At 38.1% G+C, this 13,918-nt stretch overlaps 1 protein-coding gene across 1 annotated transcript in view; it reads right to left on the reverse strand.

Moving 5' to 3' along the window:
* Nucleotides 1-13,918, reverse strand: part of Smarcad1 (SWI/SNF-related, matrix-associated actin-dependent regulator of chromatin, subfamily a, containing DEAD/H box 1) — a 67,162-nt gene that overhangs the window by 24,470 nt on the left and 28,774 nt on the right. The window contains exons 7-9 of the mRNA XM_028782452.1: nucleotides 9,146-9,247; nucleotides 8,006-8,087; nucleotides 6,525-6,913 (exon numbers count right to left, since the gene is read on the reverse strand). Of these exons, the coding sequence (XP_028638285.1) occupies nucleotides 6,525-6,913; nucleotides 8,006-8,087; nucleotides 9,146-9,247 (573 nt within the window). The remainder of the gene's footprint in view (nucleotides 1-6,524; nucleotides 6,914-8,005; nucleotides 8,088-9,145; nucleotides 9,248-13,918) is intronic.

Raw genomic sequence — 13,918 nt, forward strand, 5'->3', positions numbered from 1 at the left:
GTGTGTGTGTGTGTGTGTGTGTGTGTGTGTGTGTGTGTGTGTGTAAGGGGAGGAACGCCATGACCAGAGGGAGAGAGACGGAACAGAATTAGAGCTACAAAAGGAATATCACCCAAAATGTAGGTGTGAAGAAAAAGCAGTCCCCAGAAGGGTTGCCCGGAAGCATTTTGGGCAGCAGAAACCAATGGGCCTTACAGAAGGTAACAGGGCAGCAAAGTTAAGGCTATTTAGAAGGTATTGAGCTAGTAAAAATAATAGCAAAATAGACTGTGGGGATAAACTTCCATTTCTATCACTTTCTATCACTACTGAATATTTAGATTAAACTGAAGACATATCAAAGTACAACAAAATCACTATCATTTAACACCTTAAACTTCTATTTGTTTGTTTACAAGGCAGGACGGAACTCATAGAGATCTGCCTGCTTCGGCCTCCTTAGTGATGGCATTAAAGGCATGTACAGTACGCAGGCTGATATCTTGTTTTTAAGTGGAGATTATTAAAAAAGCAACACAGATCAAAAGACAATTTTATGGATCTAAATGTATGTCTCAGTGATACAGCATTTGCCAGCATGCCCTGGGTTTCATCACATTCAATACCCATACAGATTCATTATGACCAATTTAATAGTTACAAAAACTCTTCGAAACCAACTATAACCTGTGAATATATTACCTGTGTAAGTGACTGTGTGTGAAATGTCAAAAATGCTTTCACAAGGAGACCTTGAGTAATACAGATAACTAAAAACCTACATCCTAAAGAACAAAGCCCAAATATCCTTACGAAAAGGATGAAAAAGCTCAACAACCACTTGGCAGCCCACTCAAAAAAAGAAATTCCCTGCAATCCAGAACTGAAGCGAGGAAGCTAACAGACAGCTATCCGCTAGAATAAAAACAGGTGATTTTGATTCATATCACAATAGAATATTTACAATAGACTTCCACGTTACAATAAAAATCATCCTTATGATTACTGTGTTTCTAAAAGTAATGAGAAACCTACACAATAGAAATTCAACATTTCTGAAATATGATTTTTGTAGAAAAAAAATTCCAATTTGTAACAAAATACATTTTCATTTTTATACTAAGAGTGGGTTGGTAGGAAATAATTTCTCTAATCTATTCTATAGGGTTTTTATTGTTTTTATGACAATTCTTTCACAATGCATAGCTGGTTGGTCTAGACCTCACTATACAGACCTTGTGACCTTGAACACAGAGATCAGCCTACCTCTGGCTCCCCAGTAGAGGCCTTAAAAGCATGTGCCACCATCCCCAGCATATTACAAAACAGAACTATGAAACACTGATACACTTGTCGTTTACTTTAAAGTACTTGATTTATTTATGTGTGAGTGTTTTGCTTTCATGTATGTGTAATACATATGTATAGTGCTCACAGAGGGCAAACGATGATGTCAGATATTCCAAGACTAGTTACAGATATGTGTTAACTGTCACATGAATGCTGGAAATCAAATCTGGATCCTCTAGAAGAACTTAAGCACTGAGATGTCTCTCCAATGCCCAAAATACTGATGCTTGTGTATTGCGCTCCTATAGGGAAAATATTCACAAGCCCTCTTGGTTAAGTTCAGGGGAAAATTACTCATAATCAAGAGGTATAGAGAGTTTTTATTAGATTTCATTAAAATATCAAATGTTAAATGAAATAAAAACTTATAGAACAAAAATCCTCATCTCATATCTACTTTGCAGTTTGTTGGAAGTTTGCACACCAAAATTAACTAATGATTAACACTGAATCAAGAACAAGATGTACAAGGTACATCTTACTCAACAATTCATTAAATCCAATAATTCTGAATCCATAAAATTTATGTTATAAAGCTGGAGAAAATCCAAAGTTTGTGCTTTGTTTTCAATGTTAACAGATCCTCTCTCAAATAACTTAAAACCAGAAACCAAAAGCAGTAGATAAGGCTCAGAGCTAAGAGTACTTACTGCTCTTGCAGAGTACTTACTGCTCTTGCAGAGTACTTACTGCTCTTGCAGAGGTCCCAACTTTGGTTCTCAACACCCACATCAGGTTAACTTACAATCGCCTGTAATTCCAGCTCCAAAGTATCCAATACCCTCTTGTGACCTCTGCAGGCATCCATACACATTTACATAAAAACCCACAGACATTAATGCACGCACAAAGAAAAATATTTTTTAAAACTCAAACCAAGTAATACTCTTTTCAATGAAGTGATACCACTTCTGTAAATTGATTTTTTTTTTCTGTAGTCAACTACTTTTTATTATATACATTAGGGAGTTTTGTTTGTTTTGTTCTCTAGAGAATATGACTCTAACTGTATCAGTTACATAGAAAGTCTCTCCCATACATGCTTTACTGTTATTAGGAAAGACAATCTAAGTGTAAAAAGGATGGAATTTCACAGGCCTATATTATAAGCAGAATACTAAAACCAAGAAAGTCTTTTCAGATGTAATAAAGAACTGTTTTAACCATAAGATCAACATGTCAGAGCTTAGAAGAACACAAGTTTATTTTAACAAGAAAGTGGGAAAGGACAGACAGGCCATTCTGATGAATTCAGTTATAAACACTGTAAAGCAATTGAAAGGTTTTACGTCAAAAAAGGATAAGATTTCCTGTTTTAAAAGGACACTGTGAATGCTTGAACACAAAACATTAAGCCTGGTAAGTTCTAAGTTTTACCAAAAATTACTTAATGAAAGATCCTGTGGCACATGCTTGTAAATCCAGCACTTGGGAGATAGAAGCAGAAGAATCAAGAGTCTAAGGCCGTTTTCTACTACATAATGAGAGAAGGCCAGGACTGGCTACAGAAGATCTGTATGTACTTTCAACTCCAGCTGTCAGGAGGCCAAAACAAAAGAATCGGGAGCTTGAAATCACAGGAGACAAACACGTTCTTGTCTTAAAAAAAAAGTAAAAAAGTAAAATACAAGCCATGAGATGGCTCACCAGTTACACACACAAAATCAACTTTTAAAACAGTATTTATTAAGGGCAACTAAAGAAAACGTAAAATTCCTACTTACTAGATAGCTAGCTACATGTAAAAAGACTACCAACATGCCACTGACTAGCATCTCAAAAACTCAAGTAGTATTTCAAGAACTTTCTTCTCTGAAAGCTGAGTTTGGAGGTGGGGACATCTCTGCAGTAGACCCTGCACAAGCACACTGAGTGAAAAGAGAAGGGACCAGCAGACTCCGGAACTGAAGTACCTCTCTCCTGCCACAACGTGTCACTCTTGCAAAACAAATGCTTTTGAATTTACATAAGAGAAAATTGTTTAAAGGTAAATTTCTAAAATTATAATTCCTAATCAAGAAACAGCTCAAGGACAGTCTTACTCATTATTACATACACATGGCAAACTACTCAGAATCCATTTGTAATTTTTTAAGTTTATCAAACTTGTGCAAATTAAAACAAAGTCCCAGTACAGTAATCTTTAAAAACAATGAAACCACACTATCTCAAAGAAAGAAATAATCATAGTCAGGTGTACTATACACACCTTTAATCTCAGAGCTTGGGAGGCAGAGGCTGGTTGACCTCTGTAAGTTCAAAGCTAACCTGGTCAACAAAGTTCCAGACAACCAGATCTAACAGAGAAACCCAGTCTCAGAAAAAACAAACAAACAAACAAACAGAAATAAACAAACAAAAGAAAACAGAAAGAACAACTTCAGTGTTTAAGATGAAAATGAAGACAGGCATTTTTAGGGTTAAACAAGGTAAAGCCTAGCACCAGTTCTGCAAATCACTAGAAGACAAAGCAGCACTGGCAGAACAAAGCAGTAGACAGAAGCTGTGCCTGCTGGGACAATCAATGTTAATACCTCATTTACACTGAACACTGAAAGTGACAGAAATCTAAAGACGGTAGGTAACATATTCATGAAGCAAGCTATTCATAAATACTACACTGAACAGTATAAATAATCATGCTTTTTAAACAAAGTATGTTTTATTTTATTGGAGACAGGATCTCTTGTAGCCTAATATGGCCTAGAATTTGTTTCATAGCCAAAGAGAACCATGAAATTCTGATTCTCCTGTTTCTAGCTCCCAAGTACAGTATGTGCCACTGTACCTGATTTATTTGGTGCTATGGATTGAACCCTGGGCTTCATGTACCCTGGGAAAGCCCTATGCCAACTGAGCTATATCTTCCATAAATAATATTCTAATTAGCATACAAAAGTGCAATTAAAAATACAACATGGACACAGTAGTGCCCCTATCCTCTCTGATACTAGGCTAGAAAGACCAAAATTCAGCAAGTAGTTGGTGAATTCTTGCTATCAAGTATGAACTTTGCCAATAAAAATTGCATTTTCCCTATTTTAACAATACTGAATTTTCAACTAATGCCATTTTAATGCAGCCACTGCAAAGGCTGCTATACTTAACACTGTAGTTTACTTACAATTAGCATGTAAAGTATTACTATTTTTAAAAACTTTGGGTAAAAGAAAGAAACAAAGAATGGGTTCCCTGGACTACAGTAAATAATATTAAGTTTTTGTTAATAATTTTACTAATATATTAAATTCCTTTATGATCTAATCACATTCAAAAGGCTGACTCCTAGAAATTAGAAGCAAAAATTTCTAAGGAAATTAAAACTTTAGGCTTAACGATTTACTTCTCTATCAATTTGCAATAGCTTATTTATACACTTTGCTCAGGATAACAAAACATTGTACTCAGTGAAATAATTCATCTACTTTTAAGATACTTTTTCACATTTCATAAAATGTTCAGCATTAAGATGGGTTAGGTAGGACAAACAATATGGCCTTTATGTTCAATTTCTTGAAGGAAAAAGAAGACAGTAGACTTAGTAAGTAATGTATAATCTCCAAATTCATGTCAAGACTGATATAAACTCTGCCAATTAATTAAGGAAATATGTCTTGTCCATGTTAGGTTGCTGAATATTTTTTAAAACATCTGGCACATATACCTTGGTAAAATTGTATAATCTGCTTTTATTATAAGCTATTTGGGCAAGCAGTTACAGTGACTACACAAACTAGTACAGATAACTGCATCCCTTATTAAATACATTAAAATCCTAACAAGCCTGAGCAACCCAACCCCATAATAAACACACAGACCATTAAAGATTAAAAGAAAAATAAATTGGGAGAAAAGAAGAAACAGAAAGCCCTTCAGCAAATACCTCAACAAATAATCACTCAGGCAAAGCCAAACAAGTTTTGAAAGGATCTGCTTTGACAGATGTTCTCTAGAAAAGCATACGCTTGGGGCAAAACGAAAGGTTTTAAGTCTGGTTACGTGTCTTTTTCTTCTTTTTTCCTTCAAGTTCTTCTGGACTAGTATTTTTCTATGTGCTGAAATACTTTAATTTAAAAAAAAAATGCTTTTTGAAAATTGTTGTGTAGAGACCACCTCCACCAACACTTCAAGACATTTATCGAGGTCACTCACGCTCATTTAGATTTGTTATAGGTACAACATTAGTCACAAATGCATGCATCTACACTCCACAGCACAAAGCTAAAACTCAGAAACCTCCACAAAGCAGCAAGAGCTGCCTCATCTCTCAAAGCTGTACACAACCATCCATATTGCTTTCCTTGGAGGGCCTAAACACAACTCATGAATACAGCCCATTTCTATAAAAATTGAAGTAAAATCAAAAACACAAAAGAGTATTCATAGGCATAATATTTGATAACTGTTGAGATTCAGAAAACTCAAAAAAGCAAGTATTTTAGATAAAACTCATTCACAGGAAGTAAAACACCAGAAAATGAGCGTGCAAAGTGTACTCACCAGACAGAGCTCATGCCTTTCTTTCGCCTACACTTGAATTCTATCCTTCCACAACTTTGCTATTTTTCCAATTAAAATGCTGCAGCCTGCTACACTCCATCAAATGGCCACATTGTTTAACCAGGAGAAACATGTTAGAAACTGAGCTGCCACATTCAGAAGAAAAAGAAAATAAACACCTGCTTCTTTGTGGGAAGCATAAAGCACTCAGGCTGGCATGTGGGCCATGGACTGCCTCTGGCCGCTGCTCCTGCTCTGCAAGCAGTTGTAGTCAAATAGCTGCCATTCTTGCCTTCTGCATGGTGTCTCAGCAGTAACAGATCAGAACTGCTAGCAAACAACTCCTTCTCAAAAGTAAGCTCTAATTTCTTCTTCTGCAGTGAAATGAACCAAGTTTCTATGCAAAAGGATGAGTGACAGCATTCCCAGCCAATCAGCTTGGGTTTTTTCAGGAAAATCACCCCTTAATTCATTCAAAATTAGGTCATATGACACTATTTGAAATACTATTGGCTTACAATGAAAGTAATGTTTGACTCTACACAGGATAAGGCCACCCATTTATGTATGCTTCCCTGGGCTGAAGAGTCTGACTATAAACGGTACTGTAAATTAACACACAGAGACACAGACAGACACAGACAGACAGAACACACACACACACACACACACACACACACACACACAAGCCTTACCAGAGCTTCCCAATTATTAAAGGGCCGGAGTTCTGTTATCTTCTGAGCCTTTTTCTGAGAACACTTAGGAATCAAAGTCAGTTCAGCAATCGAAGAATCTTGAAGGAAGTGGAGAATTTTGCCTTTATAGCCGTCCTCCATCACTTCTTCACAACTGCTGTAGTCCTCATCCAGTGAGCTTCCAGCATCAGAACCTGAATCGTACTCAGAGTCCTCTACAGCTTTCTTAGGATTAAATACATTTTTCTTACGTTTCTTGTTAAAGCCATTTTGTGGTTTCATGGACATTTTCTGTTTCATCTTTATTTTAGCTGCATTTTTAGAATAATTTTGATTCCTTGCAACTTCTTTTCCATTTGTAACCTCACCTTTTGAAGCACATTGCACATCTATGTACAAAAAAATACAAAAGTTATAACTAAGAAATATATAAATTAAAATATGAAACATAGGATGTCAAACAGAGTAAGAAGAGTATGTAAACATTACATTTTCCTTGTGAATATTGATGAATTCAACCTCAACTTCCTGTCAAATCTTAATACACATTAACAGCAATATAAAACAGAATTTAAAGCTATCAATAAGCTAGAATGACATTTCAAAAGTAGGTGATAACTCCCTTTTAAACATAAATCTGCCTTCTAAGCAAGCATCCTAAGGATACAGACAGCAGCTGCATGTGCACAAACTGCCAAAAAGAGCAAAGGAGCCCAGGCCTCCCTGCAGCCTGACAGAAGCGGCAGTGCAGTGTAAAAGCGTTTTTCCTATCACTGCGACGACTAACTTATCACCATTTTAACATTACTTAAATATATTACCTCAAAGTGCCACTACTCTGTATTTCATTGAATTCATTCCTGTGAATGAAGGTACAGTTTTTCTTATATTATTATCATAAGAAAATAGGTAGTAATAATGAATAAATATATAACATTGGCCCTTAGTTTGTTCAATTAAGTAAAATAAAAACCAAAGTCACTGTGCTGGACTTTAAAAGCTCTTTATAATTATAAAATGCTTAAGTCTATTTGATTCTTGATTAGAAACATCTCTAAATGTGTACAAACTAACTTGTGTCAACACCTCTCTCCTCCGCTATTCTCTGCAGTTCAGAGCTCTGTTATGGATGGAGAGACTGTTCCTCCAGGGCGCTGACACTCTTGCCTTCTTAAGGCTAGTGTTTTCCACATTCATGCAAGTGTGAGCTAACATGCAACCATCCTAGAGTGACAGATGTCAAAATGTAAACAACTGAACAAGATAACTGAAATGTTGCCTTCAGAATCAGAAAAGATTATACAAGAAGAAAAAGTTATGTACTGTCTTGGCTATTACTATGGTGAAGAACACGTCAAAATATTTGGGAATTCATCCTTTAGAACCATTTACAACATTACTCCTTGAATCACTTTCAAGTCAGTAACTGACAGCTCTCTTCTACAGCAGGACATGGGACTGAAGGAGCCATTACTGAGTACCTTGATCTTCTGCAAACACTTTCAAAGACGCCAAGGCTTCTGTGTACATCCACTCGTGTTCCTTAAGCACTTCTCTTAATTCCTGAAAGTAAGTTATTTTTTCTGTTAAAAATGTGAAATTAACAATACAGAAAAATAGTTATGCTCTTTTAAAATGTGATGACTAGAAAATAAAGAATTCACATCACTACCTTTGTTTTTGTTTTGAGACAGTCTCATTATGTAGCACTGTCTGTCCGGGAACTCTCTATATAGTCCAGGATGGCCTTGAACTCATAGAAATTCACCAGCCTCTGCCTTCCAAGTGCTATAATATGAGCACCACCTCTCCCAGTACTGCCACTGTTTTAGTGATACTTTATACATCCTTCCTGTTTAACTTTACCATACAAATAAAATACAGTGTTCAACAGGGATGGAAATGTGACCTTTTTTCCTCTTGCCCAATTTCCCTAGAGCCTGCATAACAGGCATGTTTCAGTACATGCAACTTAAGACATCTCTGGGGGTGGATCCTATGTGTATATGTGGCAAAATATCCCCAGCTGAAAACATGAAGATGTAACACATGTAACGTACGAGTGTAACAAGACTGTTCACCAGAATTCAGACAGATTGCTTAAGCACAAAAAGAATACATCCATGAAAATGTAAACATTTTCCACATGTTAAACAAGTACATACTTCAATAAACATACAGCATTGAGAGGGAGCAGAGGCTCAAGCATTGGCATGGCTGCCATGAGTCATTAGTGACCCTGAAAAGTTTCATGTTAACTGGAAAGGAGGACAATCTTTATTGAGCATTAAGACTCTGAAATACTTTAAAATTCCTACAACCAAGTTCGAGAGTAAAACTGTGATGGGGGAGTTAGGACAGCTTTTTACACTTAAGGATTCACAATTTTACTACAATTATGTTTATTATGATGCCATTTATAGTGCTTACACCACAACTAGCAAACACAGTAAGTAATTAAGGTAATTAGCAAGTAGTTTAAAATATTTATATAATACTAATCAGAGTATATAATTCAAAAAATACAAAGCTCGCCTTAAGTTTGCACATGGTTTACCTCAAACACCATTTTATAATATAAACATGTAAGTACACAAACATTTGGACACTTCTCTTCTTACCTGTTTATCAAAATTAGGGAATTCCTTTTGCAATTTCAACACAATACTTTCTTGCTTTTCCCAGTTGCTGCTAGCTTCTGCAGACTCCTTTGATTCTTCCCTCTATGGGGCAGGGAGGAGGGAAAAAGAGGGAAATAGGTAAGGTCGTGTCTTCCCCACTCTCCTTTATCTCTATCATCTAGTAATAAATACAGCTGCTACACTTCTCTTTCAATAGCCAAAGAAGAAGTTGTGATTGTTCTTCTCTGGCACAGAAGGACAAGATGACACTCTATAAGGACACATGCAAATCAAATGCTATGGAAGCACTGGAGCATAAAACCTATGGGAGTCTTTGTCACCTGCACAGGGCTCTGGGTTGTCACCATATATAAAAACAAGTTATGTGCACTGGCAAAAAAAAAGGAAGAAGATTACATGCCAAAAGGTGACTTAGTGGGCTGGAATACAGTGCACCCTCACAGCTACAAGTCTTTTCAAAAGCATCAGAGGTAAGACTTTTGAGCAGAAGAAAAAAATACACTATTTGGATAAAACATTGCAAAACCCTCAAGAACTACACTCATACCGATAGTTTCACTTAGCATTGGTGACCCCAAACTTTCATACTATCTGAGAAACAGAACAAAGATCATAGAATATTGCATTTTGTGAGTGCATTGAATCTCCAACAAACACTTTAAAGATTACAGAAGAAGCTGGGCATAGTGGCGCACACCTTTAGTCCCAGCACTCTGGAGTATGACTTCAGGCTAGCCTGGTCTACATAGTGAGTTCCAGGACAACCAGGGCTACAGAGAAACTCTGTCTCACAACAAAATAAAACAAAACAAAAGATTACAGATGAGAGATAAACAACAGCCACGTGGCCAAACAGGTGACTGCTACAAAACATACTTCCAAACCTCAGTCATACCAGAGGGTCTGTATTTATGTAGGTATGTGTATGTATAGGTGCAATGTTAATGTACACATGGAGGCTGCAGTTTGACAGCAGTGTTTTCCTCAGGCACCCTAGACCTTTGCTCCCAGAGGTACTTCTCACTGAACCTAGAGCTCAGCAACTGGCTTGAGTGCCTGGATACCAAGCTCCAAGATTAGCCTGTCTCTGATTCCTGGTACTGGGCTTAAAGGCATACCATTGCACACAGCTTTTTCTGTGGTTGCTGGGGATCAAAGTTCAGGTTCTCATGCTTATGCTGTAAGCATCAGTGCTGTGCCAACTGAGCCATCTTCCCAGACCCCCGTGGTTCATCTGTTCAAAGATTTGTATTAGGCTAGGTCTAGTGGCATACACCTTTAATCCTGGAAGGCAGCAGTTGGATCTCTGTGTTCAAGGCCAGCCTCTTCCACAGAAAGAGTTCCAGTACAGTAGTCTAAGCTACATAAAGAAAGCCTACCTTAAAAAGCTAAAAAAAAAAAAAAAAAAAAAGTATTATTTGTATTTATGTGTATGTATGTTGCCCACATGTGTATCATTGCTTGTGGACATCAAAACCACAATTAAAACTTGTTGTGAGGGCTGGAGAGATGGCTCAGTGGTTAAGAGCACTGACTGCACTTCCAGTGGTCCTGAGTTCAAATCCCAGCAACCACATGGTGGCTCACAACCATCTGTAATGAGATCTGATGCCCTCTTCTGGTGTGTCTGAAGACAGCTACAGTGTATTCATATATAATAAATAAATAAATCTTTAAAAAAAAAAAAAAAAAAAAAAAACTTGTTGTGAGCCACCCAACATGGGTGCTCATAACCAAACTTGGGTATCTAAAAAGCAGCATGTGCTATAAACCACAATCTCGTGAGACAGGTTTCAGTAGCTCTCAAGGCTGACCACGGCCTGCAGTCAGATGACCCTGAAGTCCTGATTATCCTGGCTCCACCTACCACGTGCTATAGGGGTAGAGGCTCTAGCTCCCACAGTGTAGTTTATTCCTCCTTTGTTTTAACAGTATTTCAAATGTCTACCAATGACGAATGAAAAAAAAAAATCAAACTATAGCAGGGGAGAGGGGGCAATGTGGCATAGATTAAATAGAAAACCTAATTCCAGGCTGGAGAGATGGCTCAGTGGTTAAGAGCACTGACTGCTCTTCCAGAGGTCCTGAGTTCAATTCCCAGCAAGCACATGGTGGCTCACAACCATCTATAATGGGATCGTGATGTCCTCTTCTTGTGTGTCTGAAGACAGTGTACTCATATAAATAACCAATAAATAAATCTAAAAAGAAAATCTAATTCCATCATTGAGGAGGCTGAGGTAGAAGTACTACCATAAGTTCAAGGTAAGCCTAGACTTACTACAGTATAAGGCTTTCAAGAAATAAACAAAAAAACACATCTTATTGCTTGGATAAACCTTCAAAGACAACATAAAAATAGTTGCAGTATGTAAAAAAAGTAGTGAGCAGTATGTAAAGTAAGTAAAAATTAAAATTAAGCCGGGCAGTGGTGGAGCATGCCTTTAATCCCAGCACTTGGGAGGCAGAGGCAGGCGGATTTCTGAGTTCGAGGCCAGCCTGGTCTACAGAGTGAGTTCCAGGACAGCCAGGGCTATACAGAGAAACCCTGTCTCGAAAAAAACAAACAAACAAACAAACAAAAAAAAAAGTTGCGTCATTTATAAAAGAATTATCTAGAGTAAGTAATCGAGAGATGGAGAAGGCAGACTGCTGATTAACATGGGCCATGGAAATGAAGAGACAAGACCCTACTTTTGAGTGCATCCTGCAATCATGGACCAATGAAAACATTTGGAACTAGATAGACAAGGTCAGAATGCACAAGACAGAGAATGTCCTAGGTGCATTAGACTGCCTATACGAAAAAGTTAATTTTATGCTATGTGAATTTCTCCTCAACACTGGGTGGGGTGAGTGAGAGCTTTAATACGTACAATACAAAACTTTGTTCAGATCACATCTCTAAAAATAAACAACTGTTGGGGGATGGTTTTGTGTGCTGTGTTTTCAAATGATGACTTCTGTACCCAGAAATCCGGTGGCAGTCCCAATTTTGGTATTGTCATTATTATGAAGCATCACCTGACTCAGTATTTTGTAAAACATTGTTCTCCGTCACCTGATTGGTCAAATACAGAGTTAAATAGACTATAGCTGGGTGGGAGAGGAAAAGGTGGGTCTTCTGTGCCCTGATAGAGAGGGTCTCAGTTGGAGACCAGGGGAATCACCATCTGGACAGGAATGAAGGAGGTACCAGTGAGACTGAGATGGCAAGTAACAGCCACTTGCTGGGAAGTAGGCCAGGCCAGCACCGTCAGGTTAGAAAGGCTCAGAATCTGCCCAGCTATGCTACCTAAAGCTTTTAGTAAATATTCAGAGCAAAAGTAGGCATAGAAAAGTCTCTATTGAGCCGGGCGGTGGTGGCGCACGCCTTTAATCCCAGCACTTGGGAGGCAGAGGCAGGCGGATTTCTGAGTTCGAGGCCAACCTGGCCTACAGAGTGAGTTCCAGAACAGCCAGAACTACACAGAGAAACCCTGTCTCGAAAAACCAAAAAAAAAAAAAAAAAGTCTCTATTTTTACACTGAATTGAAAAGCAATGAAAGCCCTCCAAAAGCAGACATCTGGACAAGTTTTGGAATGAAATGTATGAGAGCACAAATGAAACCGGCAGCAAGCAATGGCTGCTGTGCCTGTTGTTTGTGGTTCCTCTAGGACCCCAGGCTTCTATCAGCTAGAGTAGTCACTGTTTGCTGAAAATACCCAACAGTTTTAGTGGGTCTAAACCCAAATCTCTCTCAGTTGGTCCAGAAGTTATGATTTAATCTTAGGGGTTGTTTTTCTAGCATCAGAATACATAGCAAGAATACACACTAATCAATAGCAGAAAGCACACATTAGGCCCATGAATCACTCACTATGTAGGAGAAACCAAATTATAAGTCATGAAAATTGCTCTTCTTCTTCTTCTTTTTTTTTTTTTTTTTTTTTTTTTGGTTTTCCGAGACAGGGTTTCTCTGTATAGCCCTGGCTGTCCTGGAACTCACTCTGAAGACCAGGCAGGCCTTGAACTCAGAAATCCGCCTGCCTCTGCCTCCCAAGTGCTGGGATTAAAGGCGTGTGCCACCACCGCCCGGCTTTTTTCTTTTTTTTTAAAAGTTGTTCCAAAAATGTTCAGGGCCATCAGTCTCCCTCCAGGCAGGGAGGAGTCTCAAGCTATCATGTGTTGTGGAATGTATGTGAGCTTGCTTCCTTTCCTTTGCTTGGTTAGACCAAACTTTACAGACTTTTTCTTTTTTTTTGGATTGTTTGTTCATTTGTTTTGGTTTTGGTTGTTTAATTGTTTGTTTTGTTGTATTTCCTTTGGTTTTTCTAGCTTGCTTGATTGCTTGCTTACCTGTGCGACATGGTTTCCCTTTCTCTCCCAATTTTGTATTCCTGTTATTTATTTGTTCAAGCTAAATTCTAAATTCACTCTCTACACCTCCACCTCCCCTCCCCCACACCACCTTCTTTCTTCGTGTGTGTGTGTGTGTGTGTGTGTGTGTGTGTGTGTGTGTGTGAAGCAGGGTGAGTAGGGGGCAGGGATCTGCACACCCGCGTCATGTCCCTCCAGAGGCAAGTTTTCTGCCCAAAATCCATCAGTGAGAGAGGATTCCAGTGGGCATGCCTGACAAATCACTGTCCTATCAGGTCTATGCTTATTTCTCTGGCTCCAGGCTACCGACTAAAGAAAGCAATGGGCTCAAACCTAGCTCTTTGGAAATGGTAATGGAGTTGATAACACACACCCACCCCAAGAGAAAGAGG

Source organism: Grammomys surdaster, unplaced genomic scaffold (assembly GCF_004785775.1).
Source record: "Grammomys surdaster isolate TR1022 unplaced genomic scaffold, NIH_TR_1.0 752, whole genome shotgun sequence".
In the NCBI taxonomy this organism is placed as follows: domain Eukaryota; kingdom Metazoa; phylum Chordata; class Mammalia; order Rodentia; family Muridae; genus Grammomys; species Grammomys surdaster.